At 31.4% G+C, this 24,590-nt stretch overlaps 2 protein-coding genes across 2 annotated transcripts; both read left to right on the top strand.

The window, feature by feature from the left end:
- Nucleotides 1–9,022: 9,022 nt before the first annotated feature.
- On the top strand, nucleotides 9,023–10,915 carry LOC134689818 (ankyrin-1-like). The gene has a single exon (XM_063549783.1). The coding sequence runs from the start codon at nucleotides 9,023–9,025 to the stop codon at nucleotides 10,913–10,915; it is 1,893 nt and encodes a 630-aa protein (XP_063405853.1).
- A 122-nt stretch (nucleotides 10,916–11,037) lies between these two features.
- On the top strand, nucleotides 11,038–12,477 carry LOC134689816 (ankyrin repeat domain-containing protein 17-like). The gene has a single exon (XM_063549782.1). The coding sequence runs from the start codon at nucleotides 11,038–11,040 to the stop codon at nucleotides 12,475–12,477; it is 1,440 nt and encodes a 479-aa protein (XP_063405852.1).
- The last annotated feature ends 12,113 nt before the right edge of the window (nucleotides 12,478–24,590 follow it).

Below are 24,590 nucleotides of genomic sequence, written 5' to 3'. Positions count from 1 at the left end.
TTTACGCATTAATAAGAGGATACGATGTACAAGGTTGTCAACACCGAAAAAAAAACTATTGAACACAATAGAACACTGAAACTATTTGAAAAGAAATGACCAGAATATCCATTAACTGAAAATACATATGACTTATAATCAAATTATTACAAAATTTAGAAAGTTTTGGCAAGAGCTTCCCCACAACAACTGGTACATATGTAGAAAGAAATAAAATTAAATGAACCATTCGAACATAATGCACATAATATTAAAAACCAAAAAATAAAACTAACCAAATAAGAGATAAATTGAAAACATTAAAATATATTGTATTCAAATAATTCACACTTTTAGGATATTGATATAAGATGTGTATACGCTACGCATTATGCGCTCAATGTTGAATATAAATAATAGTGCACATAATAACTCATTAACATTCTTCCAATAGGATCCAGTTTCTTGGAAGGGTATACCATAAGCTTTGAATTGGTCAATGAAATCACACAACAAATACAAGTACTTGTAGAATATGCTGATTTCATTTCCAAGACTTCAGATAAAGAATTTGTAAAAGTACACGAAACACTAATACATTTGACGGAAACGCTTAGTCAGTATGGAAAAAGGATATCAACTCTTGAAAATGTAAGTAACCCACAAATAAAAGCGTTATAATTAGAAATGTTGTTCTTTAATTCGTATGAAAAATATTTGAGATGTTCTGTTCGTTCTTTAGTGAAATCACCAAGACAAATCCTTTATTTCTATATCGATACGGATTGACGAATTGAAATTAAAATTACAACAAAAACCCATCCAAGTCATCAGGTTTATATAGTGTACGCTAGACAACGAATCATGAGTGTGTTTGAATCAACAAAGATTAAAGACAAACGTAACAAACGATGCTGAAAAGCATCGATTATAAATTCAAAATCGTTGCCAAATACGCCTATTCTTATATTTACAAGGGGAACCATCCTTCATACAGTCGGGGAACACAGTTATTGTCTTTTGCTTTTCAAATAAAGTACATAATGTGGACAATGTGTAACTTGCCATCTTGTTTTATACCCTTCCAAATATATTTCTTCATGTTTTATGCCTCAAATAGCATATTTGGGAAAACAGTATACTGTAAAACGCTTGGGGTCATGAAATTTAAAGAAACTATTGATTTGGTCCAGATGAAAAAGGTCAACAATTCGGAAGCTGTCAAAAGATTTCAAGTTTCCCTTAACATAAAATATTCATATTTTGTGTTAGAGTCTATGCATTTTTCTATAGTTTTGACAAATTTGACCCAAAAGTAGTACAACACACTGTAACCATATTAATAAGAAAGCGCAGGTGGGATTTTTTTTATTTCACATTTATAGTCTACAAGAAATGCACAACGAAATGACTATGTTCTCGGACCACATACCTTAATTCAAACATTACGCTCGTGCATGTGAGAACAACATGAGTTACATAAATAGGGAGACGCTCCTGAAAAATTATGTACCGACAGAGCTATTATGAGGACAACCAAAATCCACATTTCATTATAACAATAACAGCACCAATATCAGTGCACCAGATGCGCATGTCGACAACTAAGTCTCTGTAGTAATGATCGAGGCCATACTGCATACTGTAAACCAACTAATTTTCGCGAGCGATTTATTTTTGCGACTTTCGCGAGTAGAAAATTAACGCGAATATAAATCGTCGCGAATATGTAAAACTTATGTATTAAACTATATCCAGAAATAAGAAAATCGCGAAATTAAATAGCCGCGAAATAGATTGCAAAGGGTAAAACGCGAAATAAAATATCCGCGAAAATAAGTTGGTTTACAGTATTTTTTAACAATAAAATGAAAAATGTCATACGATTGTCAATGAGACAACTCTCCACATAAACTAAAGGACACAAACATTAAAAACCATAGGTCACTTAACGGCCTTCAACAATGAGCAAATCCCATACCGCATAGTTAGCTATTAAAGTCCCCGAAAAAACTAATGTAAAACAATTCAAAAGAAAACCAACGCCATAATTTATGTACAAAAATGTACGACAAACAAACATACATACTGAATGTGGCGGGGTTAAACATGTTAAACGGTTTTCAAACTCTCCCCTAACCATTAGTAACTCATCAGATCATCAAAGATAGTTTTATAATTCTTCGTCATAACTGGTTTATTTTTCGTTGTTAGAAGCACTCATATATCAATATTTATAATAATGTGCATAAAGTGTGTACATTTGAGAGCGTTATGTTATAATTGAGAGAGGTATGTTTTTGTGAGATTTTGGAAAATTGACATTTACAAAGTTAAAATCATCAAGATGTCTACCTTTTACAATATTTGGGAACTGATATATCCATTATATTTACTTAATTACAAATGGCAAGTATTTTGTTAGGAATAAGATGTAGCTTACAAACTGCTTACATCTTTTTTTCAGACCGTAGCTTTACAAGGAAAGGCAATAGAGGTATATGGATCTGTATATGGTATGTTTCATTGCAAAACAACTGGCTGAAGTCCGTAACTAAACGTTGCATAACCATTATTGACTAAATAGTGGCAGTCTGACTAAATTGTACAAGACCGATTCTAAGAGCTATATTTTTCACACTGATTAAGACACGTTTTTGGTTGTTGTTTTTTAAAACTTTCGAGGTTAAGTGTTCAATTAATAAAAAAAAATGATAGCTTTTATGTTCATTCTTATCTAAATAGTTACGGACTTCAACCAGTTGCTGGTATATCAAATGGTAAAAGAAATATTGATTGCTGATTACTAGTATTAAGTCTGGTCAGGCATTATCTTTAACGATCAAAATAATGCGTTGCCTGATCTTTCACGAATGCAAGGTTTTCACAAACAAATTAACGGTTTTAAGGGATGAACATACTTTTATTTTACTGTACTATCAGATACACCAAAGATTAAATTTCAAATATATCATGATATATTGAAATATGACCATTATAGGTACAAAAAGCGTGTTTTTTTTCAATTAATTCGACAGACATGCATTGTGCCCTTTGTGATTTTTCATAAAGTACTGCATACTTTCTTTATCTTATTGCACAGTTATGTTGAAGAAGTTGAACCATTTTCTCAAACACATTTTTTTATTCGGATTTGTTCCGCGTTTTGAAAATTAAGCAAATTTTTCACAGATTCTGAACTAGAATTTACATTCATCAATTCTCTCGTTTAACCTAATGACACCCGTGATTTATATGTATGTTTGCTTAACATGATTACCACATTTCGATCGAAAATCATCATCTTAGAAAAATTTCAAACTTTTTCAAATGAAGAGTCAGATATAAATAAAAAAATAATCAAGATATTGATAATAATAATCCATATTATTGGCATATTGAAATACTAGTTAAGGTAAGGTTTGCGTACACAGGGAGATAACTCGAATTCAAATAATCGAAAAAAGGAGGGACCCGCCGTTTTGAATTGCTTTGATTAACCAATGTTCGATAACTACAATATTATCAAAAATAAAACAACACCTACCTCATTATCGTCGTATTGATGCAATTTTATCAAAATTTTAATCGTACAACTAACGTTATGACTTCAGTTTGTAATTTTTCATGTATATGACGTCACGTTTAGCCATAACGTTTTTGTGCAAAAACATTTCATGAAGTTTCGCGGAGTTTTATTTTATTTCATCAATGTACATTGTTATGCCCCCGCCGTAGCAAAGGGGACACAGAGTTATATCCTTGTCTGTTGATACGTTGATCCGAATGTACGTATTATAGTGTACGTCCGTTTTTACAAAATTGGTTTGTATTCTCTAACTTTAGTCTTCCTCAACCAACTGATATAAAATTTATGCACAATGCTTTTTGCAACAAAAAGACAGAATAGATTTGAATTTTGATGTCGTCCTTTTTACAGTTCTAGATTTATGAATGGTCGGACAGGGAACACCTTTCTTCTTTCTCCTGTCCCCTTTCTCTTGTCTGCCGCCATAAAACATAAAAAAACAAATGTATGGGAAGCTGATTTCAATAGAAATCGTTCTAATTTCTTGTGTTTTTATGGCTTGTCTCCGTCTTGTCCTTTCACAAGATAGAAGTGTTGTTTATTCTGCTTCAAGAACCCCGGGAACTTTTTCACTGACTGTTAAGCTGTCTTTTTATTGAACTTGTAAGTCTGATGCATGTACGCCGTTTCCAAATTTTTATACAGTATAAATACAAATTATAGACGCGCAGGATTGAATGAAAAACGGCACATTTTTGTGACACTTTTAGTCAATTTAGTTTAAAAATTAAAATATGGCCCATGTGTTTTACTTATAGAGGATGTATATATATATTCTCAGATATTTTTATTGCATAGTTTTTACAAATGACAGAAACTTGGTCTTTTCCGCAAATACGCACACAACCCACACGTTTACATCATTCGAAATGTATTTTGATTTCATCAATCACTTTTACAACTGACGGAGTGTTCTAATAGTAATATTTTTTGGATGCATTAAGACACAACTATTGTATTGTGCCTGAATTATTTGCCACTGGAAATTTTACAACCTCTAATCAAACAAACTTCTATGCATATCAGTCAACTTTGAATCATTTTAATTTAAATCAAGGATGGTAATATATTTCTTTACACACGGCCTCGCTATAAAATCCGGGAAACTGATAGTTTTTAGTCTGTTCTCCAATTAGTTTGCTTTAACCCAATGTTATAAAATTTATACGTTATACTTCATAATGTTTCATGTTAATGTAAGAAGGGGTATCATCATTGTCCCATGGACACATTATCCATTTATTCCAAGCTCTAACGTATTATTTCTTTGTGAAATGCATTATAATCGGAATAACATAACTGTGGTTGAAGAGTAGCCACAAATAATTTTGATTTGACGGTCACAAATTTCCGTTTTACTGTCTCTCCTACGCATCGACAGTAAAACTGCATTTGCGAACATCAAATCACCAATTGACGATAGGGATTCCTCAACTACAGTGCCGTTACTCCTGCACATTTCATTGAACTGATTTTAATTTATTGAAATGTGGAACATTTTCATATTACAGGTCTAAATAACTGAATTTCTTATTTTAAATATCAACAACACATATACGGCTGGTAATTTGTATTCCAAGGCTGTCTGTTTTGTCATTCATCATGTATAAGGAGCATGTAGTTTGTTTGTTTGGTCAAAGACACCAAATCTGAACATAATGTGTAAAAGTTGGACAATTAATACCAGTAATCTTATATTTCTCCCGCAAGACTTTCCCCTGCTTATTAGTCATCAATGTTTAATCATATTTGAATAGCATTTGTTGATGTCTAGATTTAAATGAATGGAATAAACACGACTGTTGTAAATGGCTTTACTTTAGTCCAAACTTATGTCGTTTCATCCAATTGCTGCATACGAACAATTTACAAAATATAGGGCAATGAAGCAATTTTCATTACTTTTAATGGCAATTTGAATGCTTTTCTAAGATTTAAAATATTACAGTTTGAAGCACTGAAAGAATATAAGTGTTTCCTTCAAAATCAGAGTCCTGTACATGTATTCAAATACACAAGTATGACCAATGTTAAACAGTTCCCCTTCCGACTGATAGTTGTGGGCATAAAAGTTAAGTGACGACATCAAAATGTTAGTGCTTATTTTCAATCTTTTTCAGCTGGACCAAATCACTACTTTCCTTTGAAATTCTGGACCAAAATTTGTTTACCGTGTTATTTCACCCCTTCTTGCAATTTGAGGCATTAAACAGGGAGAAATAAATTTTCGAAGGGGTATAAAAATTAATGGCAAGTAACCCACTGTCAACACTAGGGACTATATTCCTGATCATGAACAACGAAAATCAAGGGACGACAATTGTCGTCTCCGACCACAAATCAGCCATTTCCGTAAAAACGAGTTCGGGGACATACCAATTTTATTAGCTCATTATAATGCAAATACTTAATCCCTTTTTTTTAACCCAAAAATAAAAAAATCTTGTTTTTTGTATTTTTTTAATGATATTTTTAAATAAATTTTATTATTAATGAATGGATCACAATTATTTGTACATGTTTTATTTAGTTTTAGTTTTTTATAGTCACTCGCATACATTATTGTTTCAGAAGAATTCAAATACAATTTTCCCTTAAAATCGTAAAAAAATGGAATTTCGAGCTTTTCACCTGAAAAAACAGGACGGGGGATTTTCGATTTTTTTCATTAAATGATTGGGTAGTCCTCCCTGAACAAAATGATGTATGATATTGATAGAATATCACTAAGAAAAACATCCAGGTTTCGTGCAAACCTTACCTTAAACATCAATCTGCATGAAACACGGTAATTGGTAAAGAATATAGAAAAAGTTGACAATTTTTTAAATCTACCTTTCCGTGACTAATGATCCAAGAAAGTACATAATTAGAGACAATGAAAAATTTAAATGTAGTTTGTAGGTTAAATTTTGAATAGTTAATTACTACCACAGAATCAATATCAATGCTAGTTGGAGTTGTTTGCTCATGGCAGTATTATCTAAGTGGCCTACTTTCCTGTGATAACATACAATATCATTAAATAAATGTTAATTGTATCAGGTTCTGTGTTTTACTTTTAAAATGTTGACTTTGCACTGCAATGTTTAAGTTAGGCTTAATTGACTTAATCGTCCAACGATTTTGATACGAACATTATATAAATTACACAAAGCTAAGAGGCTGATAGAGCAGATTGGTACCCCGAGAAAACATGGTTAAACGCGCCGAAGCCAAGGTTTACAATGCGTTTTCGAGGGGTACCAATCTGCTCTATCACCCTCTCAGCTATGTGTTATTTAATATAGTATACTGAATGTCTTATCATTATTGTCTATTACAGATGAATTTTATCTAAAATCATTTTCTATCACGTCATGTACATAAAAACGTTACGGGTATTAGAAAAATCAACAGATGTCAAATAAGATGCTTTATTTTTTTATTTTGACAGTCAAACATATATTCTGAGTCTTAAGGTAGAACATACACCTTGTCTTTAATTAATTGATGTAAAATCAATTCATTTCCTCTTAATGTTCGATTTTTGATTGGTCTAGACGAGGGGTAACACTAAAAAAAAAGTGTCACCCGCTCAGCATGTGATCAAGTAAAATAACACCCTCGTATTAGCCAATCAAAATATTGCATTTAACGTGAAGTAAAAAAATCTAGTTGTTCTATGTAGACGAAGCACATGTCGGGAGTTTTGCATTTTCCCGATATTTTAACCTTGTTTCATCCTCCTTAGAAGGCGGATTTGAGTTTTACTCCTGTCTGTCTGTATGTCCTTCCGTACGTTCCGAAATTTGTTTACGTTCTCCTACTTTAATTTGCCTTACACAAATATAATGAAACTTATACACGACGCTTAGATCAAGTTTGAATATGTGTTTCGACACTTTAACCTTTCTAGAGCTGTTGAATTGTCGTTTCCGTTCTCTTAATAAAATTAACGGTACCAATTTTCTTGCACCAGATGCGCATTTCGACAATACATGTCTCTTCAGTGATGCTCGTGACCAAAATATTTGAAATCCAAAGCTTATATAAAAGATGAAGAGCTATAATCCAAAAGGTCCAAAAAGTATAGCCAAAATTCGTGAAAGGAATCAGAGCTTTGCATGAGGGAGATACATTCCTTAATTTATAATAATTTCTAATATTTTGTAACAGCAAATTTTAATAACACAAAAAATCCGTATTTTCATGCCAATACCGAAGTACTGGCTACTGGGCTGGTGATACCCTCGGGGACTAATAGTCCACCAGCAGAGGCATCGACCAAGTGGAATATATAAGATATTTCTTGAAAATTTGGTACAAACTGTCTCAAGTTGTTTTCTTAAAGATAATAAATTACTATTTCACAGCTCAGAATAATATGAGACAATCAATTTTACAATTGCAAAGTGAGATAAACTTGAGAATGGAAATGGGGAATGTTTCAATTCTTGAAAATGGGAGAGAACCCAAATACATTTGTAAGAATTCTTGAAAATGGGAGACAACCCAAATACATTTGTAAGAATTCTTGAAAATGGGAGACAACCCAAATACATTTGTAAGAACTCTTGAAATGGGAGATAACCCAAATACATTTGTAAGAACTCTTGAAATGGGAGATAACCCATGTTAAATGACATGCCAGCACCTTCCATAAGAACATTTTTTATCTCTGTATAAAACTGTATCTTAATCTGGCAAGTCTTTACAATGTGTACAGTTTTCCATCTCATTAATGTATTCTTCTACTTGAATCGTTGTCTCTGCTATACCATACTTTTTTTGCACCATGGCTGATGCTAATTTTAATACTTTTAATGGGTCTGCATCTGGATCTACAAAATACAATTGTTCTTAGAATATAATTCACAATAATTTAATTTTTGATGTAACATGTCTTCTGATTGGCTGACCTTGTTTTGTTTATCAGCTCATTAACAAATTAAGAATAGGGTAAACAGTATTCTAGATAAGGGCATGACAAAAATAATGGGTACTTGTCGTACTGAAGTCTTCAAGGTAGAGGTTTTTCAACAAGCGTTTGATGTATTTCATAAGAATGCGTACAATTTATCGGACAATTATTCATTTAAAGACAAATTAGTCATTGCAAGCAAATACCTTGAACATAATGACAAAATGTTATCAGATATCACAGATATAATAAACAAAAACAAGTTTTCTCCACTTATGTGCTGCCTGTGTTCTCGACACAATTACTTTGACATCAATAAGTTTCTCAGCAGTCCATACGATGCATTTTGTAAGGATTGGGATAACCTGAAGTCTTTTGACACAGAGAAATTTTGTGTTTTATTACTATGTGTTATTTATAACGGAACAGTTAATGATATTATTCTGGATATTTCAAACGAGTTAGAAAAAGAGGAAAAAAAGAAACTTAAATAAATTTTTGAATGGTGCAAGTTAAACCGTGGTACATCTCGGATTGCAGTTCAAGTCAAAATGAATGCCTGTATTGACACTTACTTTATAAAGGTAGACAGAAAATACACAGTTATACATGATAAAATGTTTGACTTTCTGTGCTCCTACTTTGGTAAAACACTTCTCACTCCTATTCTTAAATATGCAGATGATAAGGTCATATGCGAGCGTGTACAACTGGAGTCATTACAGAAAGCACATGGATATTTTACAATTATGGTGTCGGCGAAAGATGAACACGAATACAATGACAGGATAAAAACGGACCTTGAAAATGGAAAGATACATTGTTGCTTGAACAATATGCAAATGAAATATAAGGAATACAGGATTAAGTTTCGAGATATCATTAAGGATTTAGAATATGGCTTGGTAAGAAATTTGATCAAAATGAAGGACGAAAATGGGATTAATTCCTTTATTATTTCATGCTTACGTGGTTATGATGAGCTTGTTGATTTGTTTATATCTGTTGGAGCTGATGTTGACAGTCAGATAGGATTTTTCACACCGTTAACAGCTGCGTGTCATGATGGACACTTACAGACGGTTGAAATTCTACTAAAAAAAGGATCAGACATAAACAATACTTATACTCAAGGAGAAACACCACTGTATACTGCTTGTTTTGAAGGCCATTACAACTTAGTAAACCGTCACATAGACAAAGAAGCTGATATTAACAAACAAAATAGATTTAGTAGCACACCCTTGCATGCTTCGTGTATGATGGGTCATGCATCCATAGTTAGACTTTTAATTGATAAAGGAGCGAATGTTTTCCAATATAAAGATTTACTGATAACTGCCACTTTAGGAGGCAACGACAAAATAGTCGAACTAATTCTTTCAAAAGGTTGTTGTTTAAATAGTGTCGACATTGCAGGGAAAACCGCTTTATTCATTGCATGCGAAGAAGGCAATACTAATATAGAAAAGCTGCTTATTGATAACAATGCTGACATTTATATAGTCGATAGTGATGGTAGGACGCCATTACATGCCGCCTGTTGCGTTGGTAACAATGATATAGTCAGAATGTTGGTTAACAAAAATGCAGATGTAAACATGCTTGATGTAGATTTAGAAACACCGTTGCACAAATCATGTAGAAAAGGTTCGGTAGACGTTATACTAACTCTATTGGATAATGGAGCAGATACAAACCAGGAAAATAAAGACGGACACACACCTGTTCATTTGGCGAAAACAGAGGGTAAAATTGTAAATGAAAGCATTTTGAAGGCTTTAGGGGAAGAAGAAGTAGGACCATATCGAGGTGCGAGTATGGCAGTAAGCAAAAACGATAAATGTCAGATACAAATCACGGCATGTACAAGCAATTCTGTAGGGGATGACTGGACTCCTTTATATCAGGCATGTGTACTTGGAGACATAGAAACTGTCCAATCGCTTATTAGATATGGGGCAAGTGTAAACATGCAAACGATCTCTGGTGAAATCCCTTTGATTGCCGCTTGTCAACATGGTTATGGTTTCTTAATGCAAACGTTACTAGACGAGAGAGCAGATATTAATCAAGCGCTAGTTTGTGCTGTTCAAAAAGATTATGATAGAGCGGTTAAATTTCTTTTATATAAAGGGGGAGATTTGGGCTATAAAGGAGTTGATGGGAAATCGCTTATAAAATTGGCATGTGAACATAGTTCAATCAAAGCAATCAAAATTCTGTCAGAAAAAGATGCAGATTTTACAGAAATAGATGTAAATGGGAGAACACTGATACACGTTGCATGCAATACAAATAGCGTTGAATTAATCCAGTTTCTTATAGACAAGGGTTTAGATCTCGGCATACCTGATAAATATGGAAGATTTGCACTTTTTGTGTCAATAGATAAGGGCTTTTATGATTTATCGATATATTTAGTACAAAAAAATGTCCTATAGCGTTATCAGAGGAGGACACAAAAAAAGCTTTGATATCTGTTTTTGAGAGTGGAAATAAGGAAATGTCAAAATTGCTTGTCTCCAACGGTTACACAGACAACTTAATCAACTTTAATGAAACGATGTTATATTATGCCCATAAGTTTGGTCTATATGAAAAGATTGAGATACTCCGTAGATATGGATCTGATATTAAGAAGAGATATAGATTTGGTTACACTCCTATGATATTAGCAGACATTGGCGGAAATGTTGATCTATTCGAGAATTTACCAAATCAGAAGTGCAACAACTATTTAAGAAGCCATACTAGCACTTCAAACGAAAGCATAGAAATAGTATATCCTTCAGTCCGATTCAGCATACTTCAGTCTCTCAGTATTGGTACTTTGGAGCAGTATGAAGATCTGTTTCAAACATGTATGTATGGAGATTTGAAATCGTTCAACCGTATGAAGTACGAGCATTTTGAATTTAATGTATTCTTCAAACCCACAGATCCCTATGTATCAATTTGGTTTGAACAAACTCCGTTGTTGTTAGCAATACGGCGAGGACATACTGAAGTATGTAAATTTATTCTAAGACATGGTGTTAATGTGAACCTGACTTTCGAAGAACGGAAAATTAAGAACGATATTTCTTTATCTACGACTATTTTATATGGATATACCCCATTGTTTGCTGCATGTCAACGAAAAGATTATAAACTAGTAGATATGCTTTTACATAAAGTGGCAAATTTAAACAAAGCTTTGTATGACGCATGCAGAGAAGGTTATTTGGATACTGTTCGATTTCTTCTGCAGAAAGGAGCCAATGTTAATCTGATTTGTCGGTTTGGTCAAACAGCTTTGTATGCTGCTTGTATCGGTGGACACTCTACCATAATAACATTTCTGGTGGATCAAGGAGCTTTTATTGATGCAAAAGTTAGTAGAGCAAGTATTTTTGACGAACCTACTTGCCTACATGCTGCATACCTGAGTGATAATCATGATATAGTTAAATATTTAATAAATAGAGGGGATTATGTTGATGTAGTTGGTAACTTTGGGAGAACTTTGCTACATAAAGCGTGTAGTGATGGAAACTATAACATTGTTGAAATGCTTGTTGCTAAAGGGTTTGATATAAATGCATCTGATGTGTACGGCTCAACACCTCTCATAGCGTGCGTGTTACAAAACATTGAGAATAATTATCAGATACAATATTTAGATTGTATCATGGAAATACCTCATTCAATAGGTTATTTCGATCAACAGCATGAAGTATATTTAGAACTTTATGCAAAGGTACCCTATTGTGAATTGGAGTATGAACATCCTTCCGAAAATCACTATAAAATCATTCAGCTGCTTATTGAAAATGGGGCCGATATCAACAAGGCTGATAAGAAAAGCAGAACACCGTTGAATTTAGCTTTAAAGATCGGGGAAATGAAATTAACTGGATTATTGTTACATAAAGTGATTAACCGATTAATGAGAACAGTTAACAGGAGTGAGACCAGTTTTTCTCAAAAAGGAGACGAAGTAAATTCAAAAAGTTTAACGTGAACATAAACAAAATCATATTAAACTTTTTGAAATGATTCTTTGCTAAAAGAAATATAATTTACATTCTCGGAGAGCGTTCGGTCTTGACTTCCGTTGAACCCCATTTATGTATAATGAAAAATAAGACATATTTTTTCACACAGAGCAAAGTGGTGGACGTCATTTGAAAGTATTGGAGAATTAATCAGTACTACTAAATAAACATGATAAAGAAGCTTGCAAATCGTTGATTTCATTCACGAAAAACCAACATGAACTTACTTCCATTCTATTGTTTACAGTGCAATCATCACATGCATGTCGGAATCCCTTATTATAGCCTTCTCAAGAGATTCTTTCTCATCATCTTGTATATGGTTTTGAAGTACATATTTACGATTTTTATATCATGTATATGGTGTTGTATTTGGCCGAATAGTCTAAAAATGGTCTATGTGTATTAGTTTGGTTTGTATTCAGATGTTTACAGTGAAACGGTTATGCGAATATCAACAATACTTATACATTGATTTAAATCAAAATCCAATAAATCATCTATATTATTTTTCTTTTGGGCAAATAATAGTAGGTGAAAATACATGTTATGTATTTGTGAACGGTATGATGTATTCGAGATGACAATCTTAAACTTAACCTTTGATTTGTATTTATTTAACTTGTATATATATATATATAAACATCAATTATAATGTGGAAGATATGTATCCGTATGTATTTTATGATATAATAACATATATTTCAAAATAATGAAATACTTGATTTAACCTAAAAAAATATCAATTTTTTTTCTACAATCCTTTAAAAGAATATCAAAATGTTTCTACAATCCTTTAAAACGTATGCTACTTTTTATTAAACTCATGCAAAAAATTACGAAAAACTTTTGTACAAAAGAAATATACTTTTTTTTATCAACATCTCTGTATACTTACCATTCAAAATACCAGGCTACCAATACGTCAGACTCACTATTAGTCAGAGATGTGCTCTAATTTAAAAAAAATCATTGAATGTATGTTGTAGCAAAATATATATTTTGCTTAAGTTATACCTCATATTAAAACAGAAATAATGATATACAAAAATGAGACTAATTTGCTTTTAATATTGTTTGGTTGAATTTGCATTTACATTCACCTTTGATGTCAATTTATATTAAATATATAAACTATGAATGTTTAAAGATGAGTAATAAACAAATACCCGTCAACTTCGTATTTTATGTGGCCTTTTAGTTGTTATTGATTCCAGCTTTATCAGTGAGTCTTTTGTAGAGGAAACATGCATACAAACTTAATAAATATATAAAAATGTGTTATAATTGCAAATCAGATAACTCTTCACAAGCGATCAAATGACACAGAAATTAAAAGCCAAATTGCATTGTCATCTTTAAAACAGCTCGGAAATTACAGATGAAAAAGAATTCAAACGAGAAAACTAGAGGCCTAATTAATGTACAAAAGAAAAATCGGTGGAAAAAGGCTGATAAGGTGGATCCAAAGTTAATGCATCTAACAAATAAACAGAGTGGATGAGGCCGGGTACTTTAACAACAAAAAGACATTACGTACAGAAACTAACAGTTAGTTCCAAGCTCAAAACAACTAATAAAATCAATCATGCATCTAAGGATAAATAATCAATCAGTACACATCCAACATACAATGGTTTAAGTATAAGGACGTAATAAACAGTCAGAGAAAAAAACCATGAACATGTGCAATGCCAAGTTACAGGTATCGACAGATTGTAGATTCATCAACAGATTGCATATGTATGTAACAATACTATTTAGTTTGCTTTTTATTTACTGATAACAGAAATCAAAAGTGGTACCAGTAAAACCAATATAAAGAGATCTTATTGCATTGTTGAATTGGTAACATTTTAGAATAACTTTATTTAAAGAATAGATAACTTAACCTGGACAGTTTCTACATTCCAGTCACGATAAATAACATCTCTGTAAAAATAAGAAAGTACTATTCTGTTTGAAATAGGAACAACAACACAACAAAACCAAATTTTATATTTCAGTCTACATTGTATGACAAGTTGTATATTTTCTGAAGCTGAAAAATATTTTGTTATTTTATATGTTGTTTTAGAAAAAAAATATTGCATTTCTCAATTTTCCAAAAAAATCTACACTACTTTAAACAATCATCAACCTTAACGACTTGTAGTTATGATCGACATGTTTATCAAATATTTATTATAAATACAAACATATTTGACATGAAAATATCGGTTTTGAGTTATTAAAGTATGAAAAATCTGAACTTCCTTTTGTCTTTGATTAGCTTAAACAGTATGAAGTGTATCGGAAATAGAATGCAGCTTTTATTTGTAATTTCTAATTAATGCAGATCCTAGAGATATATGTCTTGAGAAAGAAATTTCTTTTTACTTTTTTTTTCTTTCTTTAAAAATGTCATAAAAAGTTTTGGTAGCCGTGCTATTTTCCAAGCTATTTGTCGTTAAAATTGCCGAAATTTAGATAGATTATTTATTCGATCCATATAAAATCATTCTTTTCCGGTTAAAAAAAATGAGAAGCATATATGTTTAATCTATAAAATAAAATCAAACAGGCTTAAAAAATCCAATTGCACATGTGGTTTCATCTATTCATATCGTTTACATTGCTTATATAGTATTCTGAGGTCAAAGCGATAGTTAATTAGATGGCTACTGGACTAAAATTCACACGAAACGAACCTGCATATTCCGTTCCCTATGCTCTGTAAACAGTTTCTTTTGGAATTTTGGTAGTTTGAATAAATGTTTTACATTGTTATAAATCAAATATGAGAATTTGAGTCATCTCGGTGACCATGAATTTGACAGGTAGTGCCCCTTTAATATTTTTAGACAAAATAAAAATAAAATTTGTTGTCATCGAATGTGTCTTCTTGTTAAAAGTAATAACTAACAAATTCTCAAACAGTCCAGTATATTTGTTTTACTTAGATAGTTATCAAAGGTACCAGGATTATAATTTAGTACGCCAGACGCGCGTTTCTTCTACACAAGACTCATCAGTGACGCTCTTATCAAAATATTTATAGAGCCATAAAGACTTTTATCCCCCAAAATGGCTTATTTGAATAAATTGATTCTAAAAATACAAAATATGATATAAGTTAAATTAGTTGGGATGACAATCAAGCACCACTCTTTCTTTATATACATAAACAGTCAAACCAATAAATTGAAACTATGTCTGTAAATTTGGGCAATTGACTGATTTTGAACTAGGATTATACAATTCAAGATGACGGTATATCATGAATCTATCTTAACGATTTATATTTGTTATAAAATATAAGAAAATATGGTTTAAAGATAAAAAAAAAATTAAGAAGATATGGTATGAATACAAATGAGACAATTCTCAATCCAAGTCATCATTATATGTGGAGCAGGATCTGTTTACCCTTCCGGAGCACCTGCGAATAATTCACAGTTTGTAGTGGGGTTCGTGTTGCTAAGTTTGGTTTTTTTATTTGTCTCTGTCTTTTTATTTGTAGCAATGACGTGGTCAGTTTATTTTCGATCTATGAGTTTGACTTGTCCCTCTTTTATAAAAGTAAAACATTATAGGTCAGTTGATACTGGCTGATGTGCATTCAACGTTTACTTATATACTCATTTCTTGAGTTGTTTTGAAGACGTCTTTATAACCTCGGTGTTTATCCATCACTAATCATAACACTTCCTCCAGTATATGAGTCTTTTATTTCCTCGTTGTTTGAGGTAAACTATAAAAAAAAAATGGACGAAAGATATCAGAGGGACAGTCAAACTCATTAATCGAAAAAAAAACTGACAACGCCACGCCTAAAAATGGAAGGACAAACAGAAAACTAAAGAATAAACAAGACGAACATATTTTGAAGTTGTACATGATTTTGAATTAAATATTCACTGTATACCTCAACTTATGTATTATTCTAAACTACAAGAAGATTTGAATCAATGATATCAAGTTTGCTGTAGAAGTTTAGTTTTAGTTGTTTACGCTGATGGAATTATTGCTGAACACTCGAGTCATATACCTCGGCCAGCTCCAGAAAAAAATGAAAAATATACCTCAATAGTATAAGGTTTTCAGTTTGCAACTTTTAAGTCATATAGCCCTTCGCATGTTCAGATTTATATACATCATTAGGTTTCAAATAGTTTGGTTTGAGCGTCACACTTGACATTTAAGTGTTGTATATCTGAGACGTAGTGTTTTGACGATTTTTTTTAAAAATAGCTGGAATTACCCATAGGTAGTCTAGTGGATAGTTTATATGCATGAAATATTTGTCACTGGACATTAGGCAACCAATTATCGACCAATTTATGACCAATTTTTATAGTAAATACCTTTCTATACAATAACCGAGACATATACTTAAAGTATAAAGTTATGTAACTAAAATATAACACTTCTATTGTATTTTATCTTAAATAGGAAATAGCTAATTACAGTCTTATTGTAATATTTGAAGGTGCTAATAGATTTACCTCAAGCTAACCTTAATCCTTAATCCAGAATTAACAAAGACAGTCTAATTATGTTCTCTTTGAGATGTGAATTATTTGCAATGAGCCCTTACTCAGTTCTGACATGTTGCTATTCTAATACTTTAATTCAACCTAAAAATAATAAAGAAAATATAGATTTATTTATATTAAACTTTTCAAAAATATTGCCAAGGAAAAATACCTTATTTTTCATTTTTCCTTGGTGATATAATGATGAATTCATTTCATGTAATGATTTATGCATATTTTGTAATGATGTGTTCATATCATGTAATGATGTGTTCATATCATGTAATGGTGAATTCATATCATGTAATGATGTATTCATATCATGTTAAGGTGAATTCATATCATGTAATGAGGTATTCATATCATGTAATGGTGTATACATATTTTGTAATGATGCAGTCATATCATGTAATGAGGTATGCATATCATTAATGATGTGTGCATATCATGTAATGATGTATTCGTATCATGTAATGATGTATTCATATCATGTAAGGATGTATTCTTATCATGTAATGATGTATTCTTATCATGTAATGATGCAGTCATATCATGTAATGATGTATTCATATCATGTAATGATGTATTCTTATCATGTAATGATGTATGCCTGTCATGTAATGATTTATTCATATCATGTTATGATGTATGCATACCATGTAATGATGTATTCATATCATGTAATGATGTATTTATATCATGTAATGATGTATGCATATCATGTAATGATTTATTCATATTATGTAATGATTTATTCATATCATGTAATGATGTATGCATATCATGTAATGATGTATGCATATCATGTAATGATGTATTCATATCATGTTATGATGTATTTATATCATCTAATGATATATTCATATCATGTAATGATGTATGCATATCATGTATGATTGATTCATATCATGTAATGCTGTATGCATATCCTGTAATGATTTATTCATATCATGTAATGATGTATTCATATCATGTAATGATTTATTCATATCATGTAATTATGTATGCATATCATGTAATGATGTATGCATATCATGTTATGATGTATTCATATCATGTAATGATTTATTCATATCATGTAAAGATGAATGCATATCATGTAAAGATGAATGCATATCATGTAATGCTGTATGTATATCATGAAATGATGTATTCATATCATGTAATGATGTATGCATATCATGTAATGAGGTATGCATATTATGTAATGATTTATTCATATCATATAATGATGTATGCATATTATGTTATGATTTATTCATATTATGTAATGATGTATGCATATCATGTAATGATGTATGCATATCATATAATGATGTATTCATATTATGTAATGATGTATTCATATCATGTAATGATGTATGCATATCATGTTATGATGTATTCATATCATGTAATGATGTATATATATCATGTAATGATTTATTCATATCATGTTATGATGTATGCATATCATGTAATAATGTATGCATATCATGTACTGATGTATTCACATCATGTAATGATTTATTCATATCATGTAAAGATGAATGCATATCATGTAATGATGTATGTATATCATGAAATGATGTATTAATATCATGTAATGATGTATGCATATCATGTAAAAAATTTATTCATATCATGTACTGATGTATTCATATCATGAAATGATGTATTCATATCATGTAAGGATCTATGCATATCATGTAATGATGTATTCATATCAGGTAAGAATGTATTCATATCATTAATGATGTATTCATATCATGTAATGATTTATTCCTATCATGTAATGATTTATTCATATCATGTAATGATTTATTCATATCATGTTATAAGGTATTCATTGCATGTAATGATGTATTCATTTTATATAATGATGTATTCATATAATGAAATGATTTATTCATATCATGTAATGATATTTTCATATTATGTAATGATTTATTCATATCATGCTATGAGGTATTCATGTCATGTAAAGAGGTGTTTATATCATGTAATGATTTATTCATATCATGCTATGAGGTATTCATATCATGTAAAGAGGTGTTTATATCATGTAATGAAGCATTCATATAATGTTATGATGTATTCATATCATGTAATAAAACACTCATATCATGTTGTTGTGTTCTGACATGATAGAAGCATAAAGGTACAAGCCCCATTGATCTACTGATGTGCATATATAAACTAGACCTTTAAATTGAAACCCATTGGGAGTGTACCTATGTGTCGTTTAATACAAATGCGTTTATAAAACGTTGGTAGCCGGAAGATTAACACGTTTAATATGAATGAGTTAAAAATAGTGACTTATCCGTTGTGTTCAGATCCCTGAATATTATATGTTGCTCCTATTTTTAGTTTTTGCGTTACTGTGGACATTTTTGTATTTATCGCGGGTTTTCTCGTTTATTTTTTAGATTATAATTGACTTTTTCACATAATTGAAAGAAAAGGTTTTCATCTAATTTGTCCAGTTTTGTTTTATAAACATAGAATAATTCATCTGTTTTACTAAAAATCTTTACAAAATCAATGTGTATTCGCACATCCATATGCCAGTTAATCGTGATGTGTTTATGATTAGGCTTCTTGATAGAGTCTTTGGTAGCATACAAATGTATGTAATATTTGTACTTAAAAATAAGATAGAATATGTTGTATTTTGTAAATGACGGATGACATTCAGATGCCTTCTAATTTAAAGACAGACGTTCTATATTATATTTATATTCTTCTAACCAACTAGTTGTGAGCGTAGATTTAATAATACATTTTAAAACATACTAACAGGGTTATTTAAACACACTTACAAAGCATCCTAATTAAGACAAGGCTTTAATTTTGACATGACAAACAGTCGGGCCGTTGTCTCTTTGATACATTCCCCATTTCCATTCTCAATTTTAATCATTGAAAAAGCATTGATTCAGGAAAAACAATTTGCGCATGCGGGCTGGGATTTTTTTTTTTTGCATCAATCAACACTTATCTTTTGTATTTATTATTACAGACGCAAGCACGTTAATAGTCAAGTTATCTTTAGCTTTTGCGTATATGAGTGCTCACATCTTAAGATGGTGTCCGAATATTCCATATATCTTATTCCCTTTATAAAGTCTTTGGGTTATTAAAGGACTAAGAAAATCGGTCATTTCATGATAATTAAAAGATCGATTTGTTTGGCATGTAAAAATATGCATATCTTTGAACAGGATTGTGGTCAGTGCTTAGTCCTGAGTTGACCATTTAGTCACTGAGGTCCCGTCATATGCTGACTTATAATATGAGGCAGGCATAACCTGTGAATGGGGACGAAGTCTGTATGTATTATTTTCTTAATTCAATCATGTTGATAAAAGAAACCGAAATACCGTACGTAACGTTCCCGATTTTGGTTCTGTTGTTAGGGAATTAGCTATGACGTTCTTTAAGTTATGACGTCATATTCGATGTAAACAAAAGAAACGCTTTCATCAGGTAGCGTTACGTTTTTTTTCATATCAAACAATTATTAAAATTGAATTTGTATTGAGATCCAATCTTATGTTTTACTAGACTGATAAATATAAAAAAAAAATTAAAGGCTCATGCAAACAAGACAGATTTCTGCGCAAATGCGGGAAAACCGGAACAGGAACTAGATCTGAAAAAAAAAGTTAACGATTTTGAGTTCATTAGTACAATGAAAAATTCGGGAAATTTTCCCAGATTTTTTTTTTTTTTTTTTTTCATTGATTTTTCTACCGTAATTGGGGACTTCGTCCCCATATTATAACTATAAATTTCTTTTATGGAAACGTTATAAATACACTATATTTAAGAAAGGAACGCATTGAGTGAAACCGAACCTAAATTTTTCTTTTGAATTAACTATAAGATTAAACTATTTTTAGTTGAAATTGTCTTTACATGTATATATGATGAGTTTAGTTACTGTAACTTGAAACCCGGCGATTATATCTCAACTGTCCGTTCCAGTTTATACTTGGATCCAAGTTTTCCACAAATAATACGGTAATACAAATAAACAGCTGCGCTATAAACGTATGGTACACCCATTGTCCTATACTTGTTTTTTTCTTTTAATTTTTGAAAGGTAGTTTAAGTCAACAGAAATAAACAATTCACCAAAGTTTCATAAAATTTTGTGAAAGTGTTCATAAGTTATTGTCCGAAAACTGGAAAATCCCTTCTTTTTTAAGCATAAAAATTCATAACACGAAAACGTAAAATCTGTAATTTTTAAAAATCAGCTATCGAATTGAATGATTCGTCAGTAGATACAAACAATAAACAAAGTTTCATTAAGGTTGATGGAAGCATTTTTGAGTAATTGTACGACAAACATGGGAAACAAAACTTTTTAAAGATAAACTTCATAACATGGCAACGAAAAATCTGAAATTTTTAAAAATGAAAGGGAGCTTACGTCAATAGATATAAACAATGCAACAAAGTTTCATAAAAGTTGGTGGAAGTGTTTTATATTTATTGTCCGAAGTGTTGACGACGGACCGGCGGTCAGACGAACGGATGGACAAATAACGGTATATCATAATACGTACCGTCTTAGACGGGCGTGTAAAAACTACAACCATATATGTTATGCACAAAGACCCCAAATATATACACGGGATCTTTGCCGATATAAAGTTACCATGAACACTAATATATGAACAAGTAGCATACAATATAACAGCCTGTCCTCCTAATGGGACGTTTTGTCACTATAAGACAATGTGGCTGATACAGGTTATCCACCGAATGATGCAGTCGGTTACTACTACACAGTGCAGCCTGGTACAACTTGTCCTCTGAGTGACATAGTATGTCACTCTCAGACACTGCGGGCTGGTACAGCTTGTCCTCCGAGTGACATAGTCTTGTCACTCCCAGACACTGCGGGCTGGTACAGCTTGTCCTCCGAGTGGAACAGTCTGCCTTGTCAATCATATCAACTTGTACGTTTACTTTATACCCAGTACAAACTGTCCGCTGGATATTAAACTATTATAGCACTTTATATAACCGATGTACGCTCTGTTGACTTATGACGGCTCATCGACAGCCAACCGACAGCCTCGGGTGCGTTTTGGCATTCTCTTATATACCAATGGTCGAATACATTATTCCCTTGATAGGGATGTTCTCATAATGTTACCCTTGTAGATCATAGAGAGCCACTAACGACCACCCTATAATCTTCGACCCGGCCATCAATTTCCCCGCCAAACTTCACAATCTGTGTTACTCTTTCTCAAGCGTAACCCATGCATTGCTACACTAAGATTCTACTTAAATTTAACCTTAACGACCAATAACCATTACATTACTATTTTTAAAAATGTGGTTGTAACTGTCCTACGTATAGTTAAAGTAAGACGATTTTAGCGGTTTATGGCGTAATATTTTAATGGTCAAAGTGAATACGGATTTGTTCTGCCTCTAACCTCAGGCGCTTGAATAAGCTGACCCTTCTTCATGTCTCCATGAAAATGAGATGTGGAATTCATTAAACGACGAAGATTTAAATATTTTTTTTCAAAAAAGCAAAAACATTGAAATATGTACAGAACAACAATTGTTAGGGTTCCTGACTTGTTACAGATACGTGATATTATGAAATATATTTGAATGACTATATGTATCGCCATCAAACTGTACATTTAACTGCTTTTGTATGCAAAGAGTGACCATGTTCGCTTGACATGAAAACATCATTTCATTATTGCAAGTGCATCCGTATTTGCTTATATTGTAAAGTTCATTTTTACTGTACATTTAGCGTGATTATTATACTAAAACTAAAGTGCTCTCTTTTTTAAAGTTAACCTGATAAAGGTTATTTGAAAATGTTCATGCCATATGAACTCTATTTTACATCATTAGTGTTCATTGATGTCTTACCAATATTTAGTTTTGAACAGTGTTACTTTTGTATTTAACAGGGTATGATTTTACCAATGTAATGTTGTATATAATAATTCAAAATGTAGGAATGTTAAGTAATTAGATATAGGAAGATGTGATGTGAGTGCCAATGAGACAACTCTCCATCCAAATAACAATTTAAAAAAGAGTACCATTATAGATCAATGTACGGCCTTCAACACGGAGCCTTGGCTCACACCGAACAACAAACTTTAAAGGGCCCCAGAATTACTAGTGTAAAACCCTTCAAACGAGAAAACCAATGGTCTAATCTATATAAAAAGAACGAGAAACGAGAAACACGTATAAATTACATAGACAAACGACAACTACTTTACATCAGATTCCTGATTTAGGACAGGTGCAAACATTTGCAGCGGGATTTAACGTTTTAATGGGCCAAAACCTTCTCCTTTTCTCTGAAACATAACATCACAACATAGTAAAACACACGATATAATATCAATTGGCAGGCTTAACTCAATCAAAAACGTAAATCAAACACTATGAACGAATAAATTTGATCGGCGATATCTGAATGTAAATGCACAGTTAATAAAATATTAGGGACAAACATTCAAGGCCAAAAAACAAACCAACAAAGTCCAAACAAAGTCATGGCAATACACCACTACGAAATATTTAACATTTCGAAATATTCCCTTTAGAAAAAAATCGGTTTTAATAATACAGGTAAATCTTTGAAGTTTAAACAAATTGTGTAAGAAGACGTGAAAATTTGAAGATATTACAAATAACCAAAGCTGGTATATAGACAAGATGTAAGTAATATCATTAATATATATTTCTTTGAAAGAAACGTTATAAACACACTGTATTCCACATACTATGATATTTATATTATGCATATATTTATACACGTTATGGATGAACATTAGATACAAGTAGAAAAATGGATATGGTGAATGACCTCTGACACAAATGTATTGAATAATATGAACTCATATTGGGAAATTTTTAAAAATATCATAAAAACTTTTATTATTTTTGATAACGAAATTAGATTACACATCAGCCCTCTTTGAGTATACATCTGTTGATATTTAACAATTATGTTTTAGCAGAAAACGAAAGAAATGAACACATTTAGTAATACCGAACGTAGATTTGTTTTTGGAATTCACTATAAGATTTAAGTATTTTTACTTGCAATTGTTTTAATTCCAGGTATCTATTTTGAATAATTTTCTATTTAAAAAAATGTGGTTGTGACTGTCCTACGTATTGTTTAAGTAAGACGATTTTAGCTGTTCTGTTAATGGTTTGATGTTCTAATTGTCAAAGTGAACGTAGATTTGTCGTGCATCTAACATAACTTAAGCCGCTGGAACAAGCTCACCCTTCTTACATGTCTCCTTGAAAAAGAGATGTGGAAGTCACGAAACGACACCGATTTAAAAAAAAATACCCAAATATTTAAAATATGTTATAGAACAACAATGATACATAATACTATGATAATATGAAATATATTTGGTAACAATATATGTATAAATCGTCATCAAATTGTAAATTACACTGACAATGACATTTAAATTGTTTTGTTGTGTTATGTTTTAATATCATTTCAATATGTTTTTGTGAGCAAGATATTCTTTTAACTTAGATTATTTTGC

The sequence above is a fragment of the Mytilus trossulus genome, chromosome 11 (genome assembly GCF_036588685.1).
Source record: "Mytilus trossulus isolate FHL-02 chromosome 11, PNRI_Mtr1.1.1.hap1, whole genome shotgun sequence".
Lineage (NCBI taxonomy): Eukaryota > Metazoa > Mollusca > Bivalvia > Mytilida > Mytilidae > Mytilus > Mytilus trossulus.
This window is presented reverse-complemented; position numbering and strand designations above follow the sequence as displayed.